At 39.9% G+C, this 15,835-nt stretch overlaps 1 protein-coding gene across 5 annotated transcripts in view; it reads right to left on the bottom strand.

Moving 5' to 3' along the window:
* STAU2 (staufen double-stranded RNA binding protein 2) overlaps positions 1-15,835 on the bottom strand; it is a 403,856-nt gene that overhangs the window by 166,578 nt on the left and 221,443 nt on the right. For all 5 annotated transcript variants that reach the window (XM_075353165.1, XM_075353168.1, XM_075353167.1 and 2 more), the window contains 2 exons: positions 6,560-6,691; positions 4,412-4,469 (listed from right to left, as the gene is read on the bottom strand). In XM_075353165.1, the coding sequence (XP_075209280.1) occupies positions 4,412-4,469; positions 6,560-6,691 (190 nt within the window). The remainder of the gene's footprint in view (positions 1-4,411; positions 4,470-6,559; positions 6,692-15,835) is intronic.

The following is a 15,835-nucleotide window of genomic DNA, read 5'->3' as shown; positions in this document are numbered from 1 at the left end:
CAATGCAACACACAAACAACACCACTCTCACCCCCCGCCACACCCAGACAACACCCAGAACATGTACAGCCCCTACACAAACACTTGCTAACTACAGACAACAACATCTATATATATATATATATATATATATATATATATATATATATATATATATATATATATATATATATATAACAAAAATCATACATTAACTACACAATACGTAAATTCTAGAATACCCGATGCGTAGAATCGGGCCACCTTCTAGTATGATATAAGATACTTTTTCTAAAGATCCCTTTATCTATGCTAGTGTATACAGGGACTGAAAGGCAGGGGTTAGCAATATGCACCCAAGAACTGCTCGTGGTTCTGGGTGCATATTGGACCTGACAGGTTCCCTTTAAGATAAATGTGACAATCCCTTAAAAAGGAGCTTTTCAAGATCAGAAAAAATTATCTGCTATACATTTTTGCCATTGACATGATACTAAAAGGAAAAAAATGTATTGAAGGTTCAATTCTGCGAGGAAAAAATAGGCAGCAGGTGAATGAGATTGGATAAATGTCATTCACTTTTCTGGTACTGTAAAACAGCTGTTATTTTTTTCAAGAAGTAAAAACACAATGTGTGAACAAGCCCTTAAAGTGCACCAATCACCAGGATTTTCCTAAATAACCTAAAACCAATGCTATACTGGCGCCATCATGCTGACTCTATCCATAACTTTAGTTGTCAGCTAGGATGTATAGGTTTTGACACACAAGCAAGTAAAGTTTGTAAAATGAGCAGATTTTGAGTGGCAGCAGCTGCCGATCAGCTAATAGCTGAGGTGGGTTTTGATAGTGATTCCTGCCCCCTGCCTGTGCGTCCTCCCCGTTCTTTATTCTAATATACAATTGTTTTACTAAGTGACTAGGACCTGTGCTGATGTCATACCCATGTGACCAGAAGGGGAGGGCCTCAGTCAACAGAAAAATAATGTTGCTTTCTGGTATCAGCTATATTGGTTGAGGACCCCGCCCCATCTGGTCACATGGTATGACATCAGCACAGGTCCTTATAATCACTTAGTTAAATGATTCTATAATAGAATTAGCATAAATAACAGGGGAGGACAGGCAGGCAGGGGAGTGGGAATCACTATAAAATACCAACCCGTGCTATCAGATGATCGGCAGCTGCTCAAAAAGCTGCTCATTTTACAAATTTTACTTGCTTGTGTTTCAAAACCTATACATCCTAGCTGACAACTAAAGGTATGTATAGAATCAGCATGAGAGTGCCAGTATAGCACTGGCTTTAGGTTAAATAAGAAAATCCTGGTGATTGGTGTGCTTAAATACTTAAAGGGAACCTGTCAGGTCCCATATGCGTTCTAACCTACAAGCAGGGTGAGGTTTGGTCCAGAAACCCCTTCCCACCCATCCCTGAGTTGTAATATTGTGTAATATTTTTTTTAATATTACGTGTTCCCTATGTAAATAAGCAGAGGGTCTAGTCCCCTGGGCGTCGCTTCACCCCGTGGGCGTTTGCATGTTTTCAGTGGTATCACGTCCCTGTGCGCTATGGGAACCTTTGTTATGCCGCTTTGAAAATATGGGCGGCTGCGTGGTTGGCGCAGGTATGCGCATGCGCGGTGGCTTTGATGAGATATACGGGAAGTGACATCAGGTTTGTGTATGAAGCAGGGTGAATGACGTGACTGCGCGTGTGCACGGCCGCAATGAATGATGGGAGGCGGCTGGGACCGGAAATGTAATGGCTCCCGCACTCATTTAAAAGGTTGCCGCATGGTTGCTGGTTGGCGTGCTGGTGTCCTCATTTGGGGATTTTTTGGGACGGAGGCTATCATGGCGTTTTGCCAGTTTCTACTGTCTCATCTTACTTGGACCCCTAAACGATTGCTGTAGTGGTCCGGTTTGGCATACCACACTTTATCTGAGGTGATTTTGGGGTAAGTGACATTGTCTATATCTATTGTATCTTTTTAAAATCAGCTGACTGACTTGGTCTATATGATTGTTTTTGGGGTTACTGATTTAGATATATGCATACATATTAGTGCTCTCCTTTTCATTTGTAAGGAGTAGACCTGTTTTGATGTAGTGAATATGTATACGGAATGGGGCAATTGGTATCTAATGGGATCATTTATAGCCTCATTTTGAGTAAGATCTTGACGGTGGTCTTCTTATGTGTATGTTGGGAAGCGTTTCTTATCTATACTGAGAGATTGTATATATTTCTCTCTTCCTCTTTTAGATCCATATTGAATATTGATATTAAACTCATGGATCAATAAAACCTCCTGATGAACCCTTTGGCTCTATCATACAAGGGGGGAAACGCGTCGAGGTGTAAGGTGTAAATTGTATCCCAAGATTGTGAAGCTATCAAGCACAGAGTGTCTAACCATTACCAAAAGGAACTTGTGACATTTCACATGTCTGAAATCAACTACCTCTATGAAGAAGGATATTATTTTATATGACAATCTCAAGTGGATATGTGATAAATATTTCATCTATCAAGAATCCTATTAAGGAACAAATTATGGTTACTGGACTTTTTTATTTCTGTATTATCTTTGGCATATATGTGTTTGTTGCTTTGCTGAAAAAATCTTTTTTCTAACAGTCCAGATGATGGCCTTGGGCTGATATTAAGTCTCTGTTCTGTAGAGAATGACCTTTGGCATTCTATAGGGTGCATGGTATCCAAAATAACAGTTCGGCAGATGAGTTTGCACCATATATTGGGTGTTGGTTCTGTTAGGAATAACCTAGGGTATTCCAGGATGTGCCTTTTTTTCAAAAAAGTTATCCCTGTTTTTTCCTCTGTTCAATTGACCAGTTGAGGATGTGATTTGGATGTAGAGTAGTTGTCAAAAAAAACATCAAAAAGAGTGACCAGGGATGACATTATCATAAGTGTGTTTTTATGGTCTCAAAAACTGGATAGGGGTTGGAACTGGATATCGTGACGAAATATCTTTTTGTCTCTGTATTCAGCTCCTAAACCACTGTGTGACGGTGAGTTTAATAGATATTTTTAAAATATTAATGTGAATAATGGTATGAAGTATATAAATCTTTGAAAAATTGCAATTTTTCCCTCTGAGGAATTTTTTGATGAGGGGAAATAGGTATCGAATCGTGAAAGAAGGACGAATTGTATATTGCAATGTATCTACCCCCTTATTGGTTGAATCCAGCAGAGACATTGTATATTTTTTATGTCTATGAGTCTGTTTAGCTTTTGGTATAATAAAGGAATTTTTTAAAAAGTTGGGGTTTATTATATATTTTTGAGGTATCACGCCCCTGTGTACGTAACACCATGGATTTACATGAGAGACGTCACAGTCAGCTCTTGGAGATCCCGCGCATGTGCACTTGCCATTCGTGCAGCTTTCTTATCTGGGTGTTTGCTTGTCAGTTTCATAAGCGCACGATCAGAAGACTCCTGCGGTTCCGAGCATGCGCAGAGCGTGTCTAAAGTAAGTAAACATCCAGCAAGTAAACATCCGGATAAGAAGGCTGCGCAAATGAGAAGTGCGCCCGCGTGGGATCTCCAGGAGCTGACAGTGACGTCGCTTATGTAAATCCATGGTATCACACCACGGAAAGCATGCAAACGCCCATGGGGCGAAGCGACACCCAGGGAACTAGACCCGCCGCATATTTACATAGGGAACACGTAAGTTATAAAAAAATTTTTTTTTATAAATTCATATTATACAATATTAGAACACAGGGATGGGTAGGAAGGGGTTTCAAGGCCACACATCACCCTGCTTGTAGGTTAGAACGCATAAGGGACCTGACAGGTTCCCTTTAACAGTAAATTAACTGATGTACTGTAAGCAGATAGGATCGACCTCTATATTATGTAACACTCTCTTAGATTCCCACATAATGAGGCAGAATAAGAATATTGGGGCCATCTGGCCAACTTGAAGACCAAACTCAAGCTAGGTAAGGAGATCTTTGAGTCCTGATGACTACAATGAGTAAGGATCAACTGGGGATTATAATGTATTAGTGCACTGGAAAATAATCAAATATTTCAGGAGTAGTTCACTAGAAGGTACAGAATGGAGATAGAGGTCAGTGGCACAATCTAAAGTGTTTTTGGATGTTTTTCTTTTAGTGGTCTAGCACTTTCACAGTGAACAATATAACACATGCCCCATAATACATGGATTCTCTATCCACAAATGTTTAGATGTAAATGATAAGGATGACATGTCTGATCATTCAGTTCCCCAGCAATAGTCCATTTTAATGCATTGAGGACTGAGTTAACCAAAGCCTAAAAGAGCATATAGCCTGGAGGCCACTTTTTGGGAAAACCCAACTAGTAAAATTTAAAGTAAAAATTGAAAACAAACCAACAAACCACAGACACAAACAAAACACTTACTGCCTGATTGATCGGAGGGTCCAGAACCCTGGTCGGGCCAGGCCTGAGCATCACTTTGCTACGAGAAAAAAAAAAAAAAGAGGCTATTGTTACGATATTAACAAATCAAAATTACCAAACATACAGACTATAAGACATCAGCCAACAATTATCTAAGGGCAAGTTCACAAGCAGCAGATTGTTGGAAGAAATCTATGCTATTTCAATGGGCTTGCAAAAATCCTTGCAGAAGCTTCAGAAACCACCCAGATATGGGTTTTGGAATCTGCTGCGCATGATTATAGTTGACTGGAGTGAAAAATGTTTTTTGATGGGGTACTATTTTTTAATACTGCAGATAATTATCAAAAACTATTATTAAAACTTCTACTGGGACCATTGAGACTTCACATGATGCCAAGTAACATATCTTCCCAATTATGCAAAACATGTACCACCGTGCGGAGCCGCCGCCCCACCAACACCCCACCTATTGTCTCCTCCCCAAAATCCTATGGAATGTAAGCTGGCAAGGGCAGGGTCCTCTTCCCTCTGTAACAGTGTCTATTGTAACTTGTATATGTATTCTGTATGTAACCCCTTCTCATGTACAGCACCATGGAATCAATGGTGCTCTATAAATAAATAATAATAATAACAACAATAATAACATGTAATATAGATGCAGAGCGATACAAATTTTCCACATCAGTGAATGATATCACCAAATTTCCAGGGATGTAAAAACCAAACATGTCTCTAACTGGAAGCACGACACATATACACATACTGTAAGTCATTAACCCCTTCACGACCGGCCGATTTTTCGCTTTCCGTTTTTTTTTCGCCATTCTTTTTCTGAGACGTAACTTTTTTTTATTTTTCAGTCAATATGGTCATGTGAGGGCTCATTTTTTGCGTAACGAGCTGTGCTTTTAAATTAAACCATAGGTTTTACCATATAGTGTACTGGAAAACTGCAAAAAAATTCCAAATGCAGAAAAATTGCAAAAAAAGTGCGATAGCACTATTGTTTTTGAGATATTTTATTCACTGTGTTCACTATATGGTAAAACTGATGTGTGTGTGTGATGCCTCAGGTCAGTGCGAGTTCGTAGACACCAAACATGTATAGGTTTACTTTTATATAAGGGGTTAAAAAAAATTCGGACGTATGTCTGAAAAAAGTGGCGCACGTTTTACGCCATATTCCGTGACCCATAGCGTTCTCAATTTTCGGGATCTATGGCTCAGTGATGGCTTATTTTTTGCGACTCAAGATGTTTTTAACGGTACCATTTTTGTGCAGATACTTTGTTTTGATTGCCTGTTATTGCATTTTGCGCAAAAGTTGTGGCAACAAAAAAGTCATTTTGGCGTTTGGAATTTTTGCCGCTACACCGTTTACTGATCAGATTAATTGATTTTATATTTTGATTAATCGGACATTTCTGAACGCGGCGATACCAAATGTGTGTATATTTTTTATTTTTTTAACCCTTTAATTTTCAATGGGGCGAAAGGGTGGTGATTTGAACTTAGGGGTTTTTTTTAATTTTTTAAAACTTTTTTTTTTTTAATTTTACTAGCCCCCCTAGGGGGCTATAGCGATCAGCAATCCAATCGCTCTGCACTATCTGCTGATCACAGCTATACAGCTGTAAACAGCAGATACGGTCACTTCCTGCTTCACTGGCCTCCGTACAAAGCGAAAGTGAAAGTGGTTCATGTCTAGCACAGGAGTCATCACATGACCCTGTGCTACCATGACAACTGCCGTAAGTCACGTGATCATGTCACGTGACTTCTGTTATCGGGCGGTAAGTAAAACTTTACCGCGATTTTGTTTATAATGGCGCTGTCGCATATTGACAGTGCGATTACAGGGGTTAAATGGCACAAGCAGATAATGATTCTGCTCGTGCCTAGCAGGCACACATCTCAGCTGTGAAAATCAGCTGAGATGTGCGACAATCGCGGCATGCTGCTGCCGGCAGACCACGGGCAGTAACGTTATGACCGCAAGGACGTAATTTTACTGCCCACGGTCGTTATGAGGTTAAAATAAAAAACAACTTTCGGCCTCACTTTAACTAAAAGTACCGGCATTGTCTGAATAATGGCATGTTACATGTTATGCAGACAGACAACGATGGCCATTACGCCTACCTTTGCAGTGCTCTCTGCGACAGGAGTGGAAGCTTTATAGCCGAGTTGCAGCAACATGGCCTCCGCAGCGTTTCGCTTTGCCGTTTTCTTGTTGGGTCCTGTTCCTGTGGCCGTTTCCTCCCCAACTTTTACCTGTTAGAATTAGAATTATAAAATTCATACATGACTAGAAGAAAAGAAAAACCACCATCTTCTTGGGGTTCTCTACTACCATACAAGTTTATTTTTATAGACCCAGGTCAACATCTTAAAAAAACCTAGAAACCCCTAAAAATATATAACTCTCCTCCCTGACCGGCGCTGCTTCTCCGAACTCTATGCCATGTCTGTGGTCATCATCATCCAGCATTGTATGGAGCTGGACATATGCCAATCCACAATCGTCCCACTGGAATTTGATGCCAAATGACCTGGTACCACGGTGCAGCAGGTGGCACTGGCTGGGAAGGCAAGTACAAGGGTTTTCTTATTTTTTGCCACAAACACTGCTGCAGGCCAATTAACCCTCAACTGGTGAGGTGGAGTTTGCAACACCCCAGGGAAAGTTTGTTCAGCTGGCATTCATTGGAAAATGCTGGTATGAATCATCAATGTATTACATTTTTCGATACTTGTGGGTGTCAAAAATTTGGTATACTCATGTGTAATCAATCGCCAATAAGGAAACGATTAAAACAAACGTGATCTTTGTATTTTCTGTAAAAATTAGAGATTTCTAAACACTGGGGTATAGGAAGCCCCACATCACCAGTTGCGTGGCAAAAATCCCACCTCACCAGTTGAGGGTTAAGATTAACTTGTATAGTAGTGGAGAATCCCTTTAATTTTACTGCCATTATTCTACATAGGATTGCTGTTCCACAATAATGTTCATCTGTGATGAAGGTTTGTGTGTGATGAACTGATTGGTAAACAGCTTTTTCGGTAGCTGATTGACAGCAGTTCTTACATAGTAAAGATGTGCTTTTTACATTCAATAGTGCCACATCTTATAAAGGGAATTATTTATGTGTACATGACCCACTTTCAAAGACAACTCCAGCAATATCTTTACACAGCCAGTCCATTCCTGTTACTAAGGAGTCAGCTGCAATTGATATGCAAATTAGGCTAAAAGGGCAATGGTAGATCTGAAGCCTCTGTCACTCCAGCTCTATTTCTGTCCCAGAATCCCTTCCTCCTGCTTGACTGGAAGCTCTTTTTTTCTGAAAAAAACAGTATAGAGGCTGTCAGTTTAGCAAGAAAAGGCAACGCTGAGAAAGGGATAGAGCTGGAGTGACAGAGGCTTCAGAACTACAAATAGCTCATCAGCCTCATTTGCCTATCAGTTAAAAAGCTGATTTCTCAGTAAAGGAGGAAGAGACTGGCTACTGAAAAGATATTGCTGGACTTTTCCTTAGAAAATCTAAATAGTTTGGAGGGTGAAATCCTGTTGACAGCTTCCCTTTATCACCCTACCCCCCAATTCTTGCAGGTCTTTGGTTTGTGCTGATCTGCATTTCTTGGTCAAGACCTGGATACACCTGAGATATCCGGTCGATAACTGGAATAATTGAACTGCCTCACTAATGATTGTCCGAGAGGATATTTCCAGCATGTAAAGGATGGGACTAGGAAGCAAGAACCATAAAACACTGGAAATTATGGTGGGAAACAAGGAGAGTATATTATTTTTTATTATATTAATCCTGAAGTATTTAAAAATGAAATATACATTCCCTGGAATACTCAGCAGGGCAGAGAAATGTGGAATAGTTTTCAGCTCTTATGAATCTTTGGTGATTTTATCCACTAGAAATAGCAATTTTTGTTTTCTTTTTAGCGTTTTCTAAATTCTTTATTAAGTTTGGTTTACAACGTTACATTCCTTTCAAGCTTACATTGCTTTTGGCAAACAAAATGAAGAAAAACAAAATTGATGAACTAATTAGAAAATTAAAACCAGTTGTAAAAATGAATAAATGATTAATTATAGAACTTACAAACTAAAGTCTTGATGCCAACGTGACCAGAGCCACGTGTGTATATGCGTATGTCAATATGTCCGATGTAAAGTACAACATGTAATATTCCAGTAACTATAGAAAAGTATAATTATTATCAGTAGCAACATTTTGTGGTTTTTCACCTAGAGTAAAGAGGACCCCAAAGATTTGTTTGGAGCCAAAAAATGTGTTCTTCAAGACAAATGCTCGAGTGTTGTACGACTGTTGGAATATTTCTTAGTGAAGGTAACCAAAGATAGAGGTTTTCATCTATTAATCAGAATTGGAATATCTATTGTCCTCTTAGGTTCCCCACTATGTACTGAGTGGTTGCAATGAGCAATATCTGTAATATTTCAAAGTAAACAGTTGAATTTTATTCATATGTAAAGTCACAATTCAGAGGAAAAAAGGGGAAAAAAAATAATAGAAGGTCAATATAGTCATCACATTGTGGGTGTTGGTCCACCACATGACAGCAGGCTGCTCCGGTGAGGGCTCCAACATTGAAGGAACATGTGGCCTGATGCAACCACAGCTTTAACTCAGTTCTGGGCAAGACCCAGGAATACTCAATATACAGCTGAATCAACCATTCCCCACCTCAGTAGTGCAGCGCTGGTTCTGTGCCAGCACACTGTGACAAACTTACAAGACTAAAAATACAGCATGGAAATAGTGTTCTCTACATTACAAACTCCGCTCAGCCAAGCAAAAACATGTTAAGAATATTCCCAAAAAACTGAAATTAATAGTAGTGCTCTGCAGAGCCATAGATTGCAGTCATCTCCGGTAATACATACGCGTGCACTCAACCATCTTCATTTCAGATTATGCCGGTCACACATTTGTTCTTAATATTTTATTAAAATGCAACATATATTACACAGCTAAACAACCAAGCAAAAAAAAAAAAATAAAAAAAAATAAATTAATATTATATATATATATATTTCTTTTTTTTTAATAATATATATATATATATATATATATATATACATATACATATATACATACAGTGCCAACAAGTAGTATTCAACCCCCTGCAGATTTAGCAGGTTTGATAAAATGCAAATAAGTTAGAGCCTGCAAACTTCAAACAAGAGCAGGATTTATTAACAGATGCATGAATCTTACAAACCAACAAGTTATGTTGCTCAGTTAAATTTTAATAAATTTTCAACATAAAAGTGTGGGTCAATTATTATTCAACCCCTAGGTTTAATATTTTGTGGAATAACCCTTGTTTGCAATTACAGCTAATAATCGTCTTTTATAAGACCTGATCAGGCCGGCACAGGTCTCTGGAGTTATCTTGGCCCACTCCTCCATGCAGATCTTCTCCAAGTTATCTAGGTTCTTTGGGTGTCTCATGTGGACTTTAATCTTGAGCTCCTTCCACAAGTTTTCAATTGGGTTAAGGTCAGGAGACTGACTAGGCCATTGCAACACCTTGATTTTTTCCCTCTTGAACCAGGCCTTGGTTTTCTTGGCTGTGTGCTTTGGGTCGTTGTCTTGTTGGAAGATGAAATGACGACCCATCTTAAGATCCTTGATGGAGGAGCGGAGGTTCTTGGCCAAAATCTCCAGGTAGGCCGTGCTATCCATCTTCCCATGGATGCGGACCAGATGGCCAGGCCCCTTGGCTGAGAAACAGCCCCACAGCATGATGCTGCCACCACCATGCTTGACTGTAGGGATGGTATTCTTGGGGTCGTATGCAGTGCCATCCAGTCTCCAAACGTCACGTGTGTGGTTGGCACCAAAGATCTCGATCTTGGTCTCATCAGACCAGAGAACCTTGAACCAGTCTGTCTCAAGAGTCCTCCAAGTGATCATGAGCAAACTGTAGACGAGCCTTGACATGACGCTTTGAAAGTAAAGGTACCTTACGGGCTCGTCTGGAACAGAGACCATTGCGGTGGAGTACGTTACTTATGGTATTGACTGAAACCAATGTCCCCACTGCCATGAGATCTTCCCGGAGCTCCTTCCTTGTTGTCCTTGGGTTAGCCTTGACTCTTCGGACAAGCCTGGCCTCGGCACGGGAGGAAACTTTCAAAGGCTGTCCAGGCCGTGGAAGGCTAACAGTAGTTCCATAAGCCTTCCACTTCCGGATGATGCTCCCAACAGTGGAGACAGGTAGGCCCAACTCCTTGGAAAGGGTTTTGTACCCCTTGCCAGCCTTGTGACCCTCCACGATCTTGTCTCTGATGGCCTTGGAATGCTCCTTTGTCTTTCCCATGTTGACCATGTATGAGTGCTGTTCACAAGTTTGGGGAGGGTCTTAATTAGTCAGAAAAGGCTGGAAAAAGATAATTAATCCAAACATGTGAAGCTCATTGTTCTTTGTGCCTGAAATACTTCTTAATACTTTAGGGGAACCAAACAGAATTCTGGTGGTTTTAGGGGTTGAATAATAAATTACCCTCTGAATAAACTTTTCACAATTTAAAAAAAAAAATAAAAAAAGAAATAACATTCTTTTTTGCTGCAGTGCATTTCACACTTCCAGGCTGATCTACAGTCCAAATGTCACAATGCCAAGTTAATTCCGAATGTGTAAACCTGCTAAATCTGCAGGGGGTTGAATACTACTTGTAGGCACAGTATACACACATACACATATATTATAAAAAAAGAAGAAATTATATATATATATATATATATATATATATATATATATATATATATATATATATATATACATATATACATACACATATGATTATAATGATTAGATATATATCTATATTTATTTCTTCTTTTTTTATATATATTATATACACACACACACACACACACATAAAAAAGAATATATATATATATATTTATTTATTTTTTTGCTTGGTTGTTTAGCTGTGTAGTATATGTTGCATTTCAATAAAATATTAAGAACAAATGTGTGACCGGCATAAAGTAATTGACAGTGGTATTCAAGTGAATGCAGTATGTACCCCGATCCCCAAGCAGTTCTGGGTACATATTGCGAATCCCTGCCTTACTGTCCCTGTATCTAGTACCATAGATAAAGAGATCTTTAGAAAAAGTATTTGTAAAGATCCTTTATGATATGCTAATGAGCGCAGGGACTAGTTGCAAAGGCGTTAGTTCCTGTGCTCATTCCGCCCTCTTAGCATGTTAGCACATCCACAAGGGCATGCTAACACGCTTATCAATGCAAATTGCCCAGTGTGATCAGCGGTGACGTGCATACCAATTTCCGTTGTCACCACTTCAGAATGCCAGGCTTAGCCTATGTGCGCAGGTTGCGTACAAGCCCTGCAGAAATTTCTGCAGCGATCTGAAGAGCACATGTGCGCTTTAGATCGCTGCAGAAATGTCCGTAGTGAGCGCCGATTCCATGCGCTCTGCCTGCAGCTCCTGCCATAGACCGTGCAGGAGCTGCCGGCAAAGCGCAGGAAAGAAGTGACATGTCACTTCTTTTTGCGCAGCGCTTCGGCAGTAGCCGAAGCGCTGCGCTCTTAAACGCCACGTGCGCACGGCCCCTGCACAGTCTCCATAGACTGTGCAGGGGACGCAGGACGCATGCAGTTACGCTGCGCTACAAAGCGCAGCGTAACTGCATGTTTTTACGCGACGTGCGCACATAGCCTTAGGGTTAGTGCGCATGATCAGAATTCCCAGCATTTCCAGTCATGCGCATTATGACTGGAAGTGCGAAGCATTCAGATCATGCACACTGACCCTAAGCCCGGCATTCTGAAATGGTGACAACAGACAGGTATGCGCGTCACCGCTGATGACACTGTTTAGCAATATGCACCCAGAACTGCTCCTGGTTCTGGGTGTATATTGCACCTGACAGCATCCCTTTAAATTAAACAGCAACGATTGAGATGAGCGCACAATCGCTTCAGTTGCAGGCAGATGCCGACATCTCCTGAGTATGGGCGGGATTTGCTATTGAACCCGTTCTACACATGTGCACCCTGACTGTGATGGACGGTTACAACAGAGTGAGCACTATTGGTTCCTTAAGCTAAAAAGACAAATCTAACATTCATACTAACATACATACAATTCCAGATAGAGACAGGTAAAAATACACACACATACATACAGTATATCACAAAAATAAGTACACCCCTCACATTTTTGTAAATATTTTATATCTTTTCATGGGACAACACTGAAGATATGACACTGTGATACAATGAAAAGCAGTCAGTGTACAGCTTGTATAACAGTATAAATTTGCTGGCCACAAAAGTGAGTACACCTCTAAGTGAAAATGGCCAAATTGTGCCTAAAGTGTCAATATTTTGTCATGCAGCCCCACACCATGACACTCCCATCACCATGCTTGACTGTACGCAAGGTATACTTGTCTTTGTACTGGTTGCCGCCACACACGCATGACACCATCTGAACCAAATATATTTGGATTAGTCTCATCAGAGCACAGGACATGGTTCGAGTAATCCATAACCCAAGTCTGCTTGCCTTCAGCCAACTGTTTGCTGGCTTTCGTGTCCATCTTCTTCAGAAGAGGCTTTCTTCTGGGACAACAGCCTTGCAGACCATTTTGATGTAGTGTGCAGCATATGGTCGAAACACTGACAGGCTAACCCCACACCCCTTTAACCTTTGCAGCAATGCTGGCAGCACTCATGTCTATTTTGACAAGAGAACCTCAGCATATGACACTGAACACGTGCACTCAACCTGTCTGCTTGACCATGGCGAGGCCTGTTCTAAGTGGAACCTGACTTGTTAAACTGCTGTATGGTCCTGGCCACCGTGCTGCAGCGCAATTTAAGGCTGTTGGCAATCTTCTTATAGGCTCGGACATCTGAGTAAAACAACAATTCTTTTTTTCATACCTGAGACCTTGTAACATTAATGAATCACATGACACCAGGAAGGGAAAATGGTTAATTGGTTATTTTCACTTAGGGATGCACTCACTTTTGTTGTCGACAGTGGTTTAGAAATCAATGGCTAAGTGTTGAGTCATTTAGAGGGCACACCAACACACTGTCATTTAAAAAACGTGGAGGATGTATTCACTTTTGTGATATACTGTACATTATAAATATATTTATACATACATACATACACAGTATATACATACATACATATACACACACACACACACACACACACACACACACACACACTCACACACAGTTGAAACCAGAAGTTTACATCCACTATCTAAAAAGACACATCTGCATGTTTTTCTCACTATCTCACATGACATCAGAATAAACTTTTCTGGTATTAGGTCAATTAGGAACCAAAATTATTTATCTCTGTCAAGTGCCAGAATAATGACAGAGAGATAATGTGTTAAGGCATTTTTATTAGTGTATGTAAACAGAAAGTAAGAGTACTATGCCTTTAAACAATATAGCAGAGCCCATATGATGATGTCATGTATTTGAAAACTTCTAATAGGTTTATTGGCAACATTTGAGTTAGAGACACACCTTTGGATGTATTTTAATGCACACCTGAAGCACACTGCATCTTTGTGTAGCATCATGGGAAAGTCAAAAGAAACCAGCCAAAATCTCAGGAAGGGAGTTGTGGACTTGCACAAGTCTGGTTCATCCTTGGGTGCAATTTCTAGATACCTGAAGGTGCCTCGTTTATCTGTACAAAAAATAACACGCAAGTACAAACAAGATGGGTATGTCCTGTCATCATACCACTCAGGAAGGAGGTGGGTTCTGCGTACTAGAGATGAAGGTGGTTTGGTCAGACAAGTGCATATCAACCCAAGAACAAAAGAAAAAGACCTTGTGAAGATGGTAGCGGACCTTAAAGCTTGGGCAGAAATCGGTCTTCCAAATGGACAAGAAATTATCTTATATAACCAGGAGCCTGTCTTGTAGATTTTTAATAGCATATAGAGAGGCATTAAGATTAGGTTCCCGAAAAATTGAAGATTACCTTGTCGTTGGTTTTCGGGTTCATTTGCATTGATCAATACATTTGCTAAACATCTCAACTATTTTCAAATATGCATAACAGTTTTGCAATACCATTTTCCTATATTGATTTTCTCCAGATAGCTAAATGCATTTCTCATTGTTCATAGTATCCCTATAGCAGTAATGCTTTACCATTTTTCATGTTTATATTTTTATAGTGGTTAGTGTGCAGCTTATTATCTGTATTATTTCCAAATGGACAATGACCAGGAGCATACTGGTTAAAAAGTGGCTTAAGGATAACAAAGTCAAAGTTTTGGTGTGGCCATCACAAAACCCTGATCTCAATGCTATTGAAAATTTATGGGCAAAGCTGAAAAAGGCCGGAGCGAGGAAGGCGACCTACAAACATGGCTCAGTTACACTAGTTCTGTCAGGAGCAATGGGCCCAAATTCCTACCAACTATTCTGGGAAGCTTGTGTAAGGAGATCCAAAATGTTTCGCCAAAGTCATACAGTTTAAGGGCAATGGTACCAAACACTAATGAAATGTATGTAAACTTTTGACTTTGCAGAAAGTAATAAAAATCCCTTAAAACATTCTCTCTCTCATTATTCTGGCATTTGGCAAATATAAATATTTTTTGTCTCTAATTGACCTAAAACAGGAAAGATTTATTTTGATTTCTTGTCAGATAGTGAGAAAGACATGCAGATGTTTCTTTTTATATAGTGTATGTAAACGTCTAGTGTCAACTGTAGATCAATTATTATACATACATACATACATACATACATACATACACACACACACACACTATATCTATATATGGCTACGTGCATTTCCAGATGCATACACACAGAGAAATGCTTTTACATCCCATTATTAAAGTAGGCAGACAGCCATGGAGCAAACACCTTTTCCAGTGCAGTTGTCTCCAATCTGGCCGTTTCTTGGAGATCTTCTCTGATGGGTAAAGGCAGTGCTAGACATTGAAATGCACAGCTGTGTCGGCTATACTGTGATGCAGCCGAGTCCATATAGCTGCACCTTTAAAAATGCATGGCCTTTAAAAAGGCGGCCACCAAGCCCTATTAAGCTGCTTGGGATTGGATTGAGGAGGTTATTTGTCAGTATACCCAGCCTGTCTCTGGATCCTACTAAATTCCACTTTTTACAACTTGTATCTACACAAATATTGTCAGTGATTTTCTAGAGCTTCATTGTACTTTTACATTTCATGTTCTGATCATAGCTTTCAAAATTCAACCTCGAAACAAGTAGCAGGTTTAGCTCTAATGTTTTAAGACAAAGAGGACCTGTTAAAATGAAACACTTTACTGTCAAAATCCCTGAGCCTCCCTTATTCTGCCACTCATTTCAGTTG

Source organism: Anomaloglossus baeobatrachus, chromosome 6 (assembly GCF_048569485.1).
Source record: "Anomaloglossus baeobatrachus isolate aAnoBae1 chromosome 6, aAnoBae1.hap1, whole genome shotgun sequence".
Classification (NCBI taxonomy): Eukaryota; Metazoa; Chordata; class Amphibia; order Anura; family Aromobatidae; genus Anomaloglossus; species Anomaloglossus baeobatrachus.
Note: the sequence above shows the minus strand (reverse complement) of the source record. Positions and strands in the feature narration are given on the sequence as shown.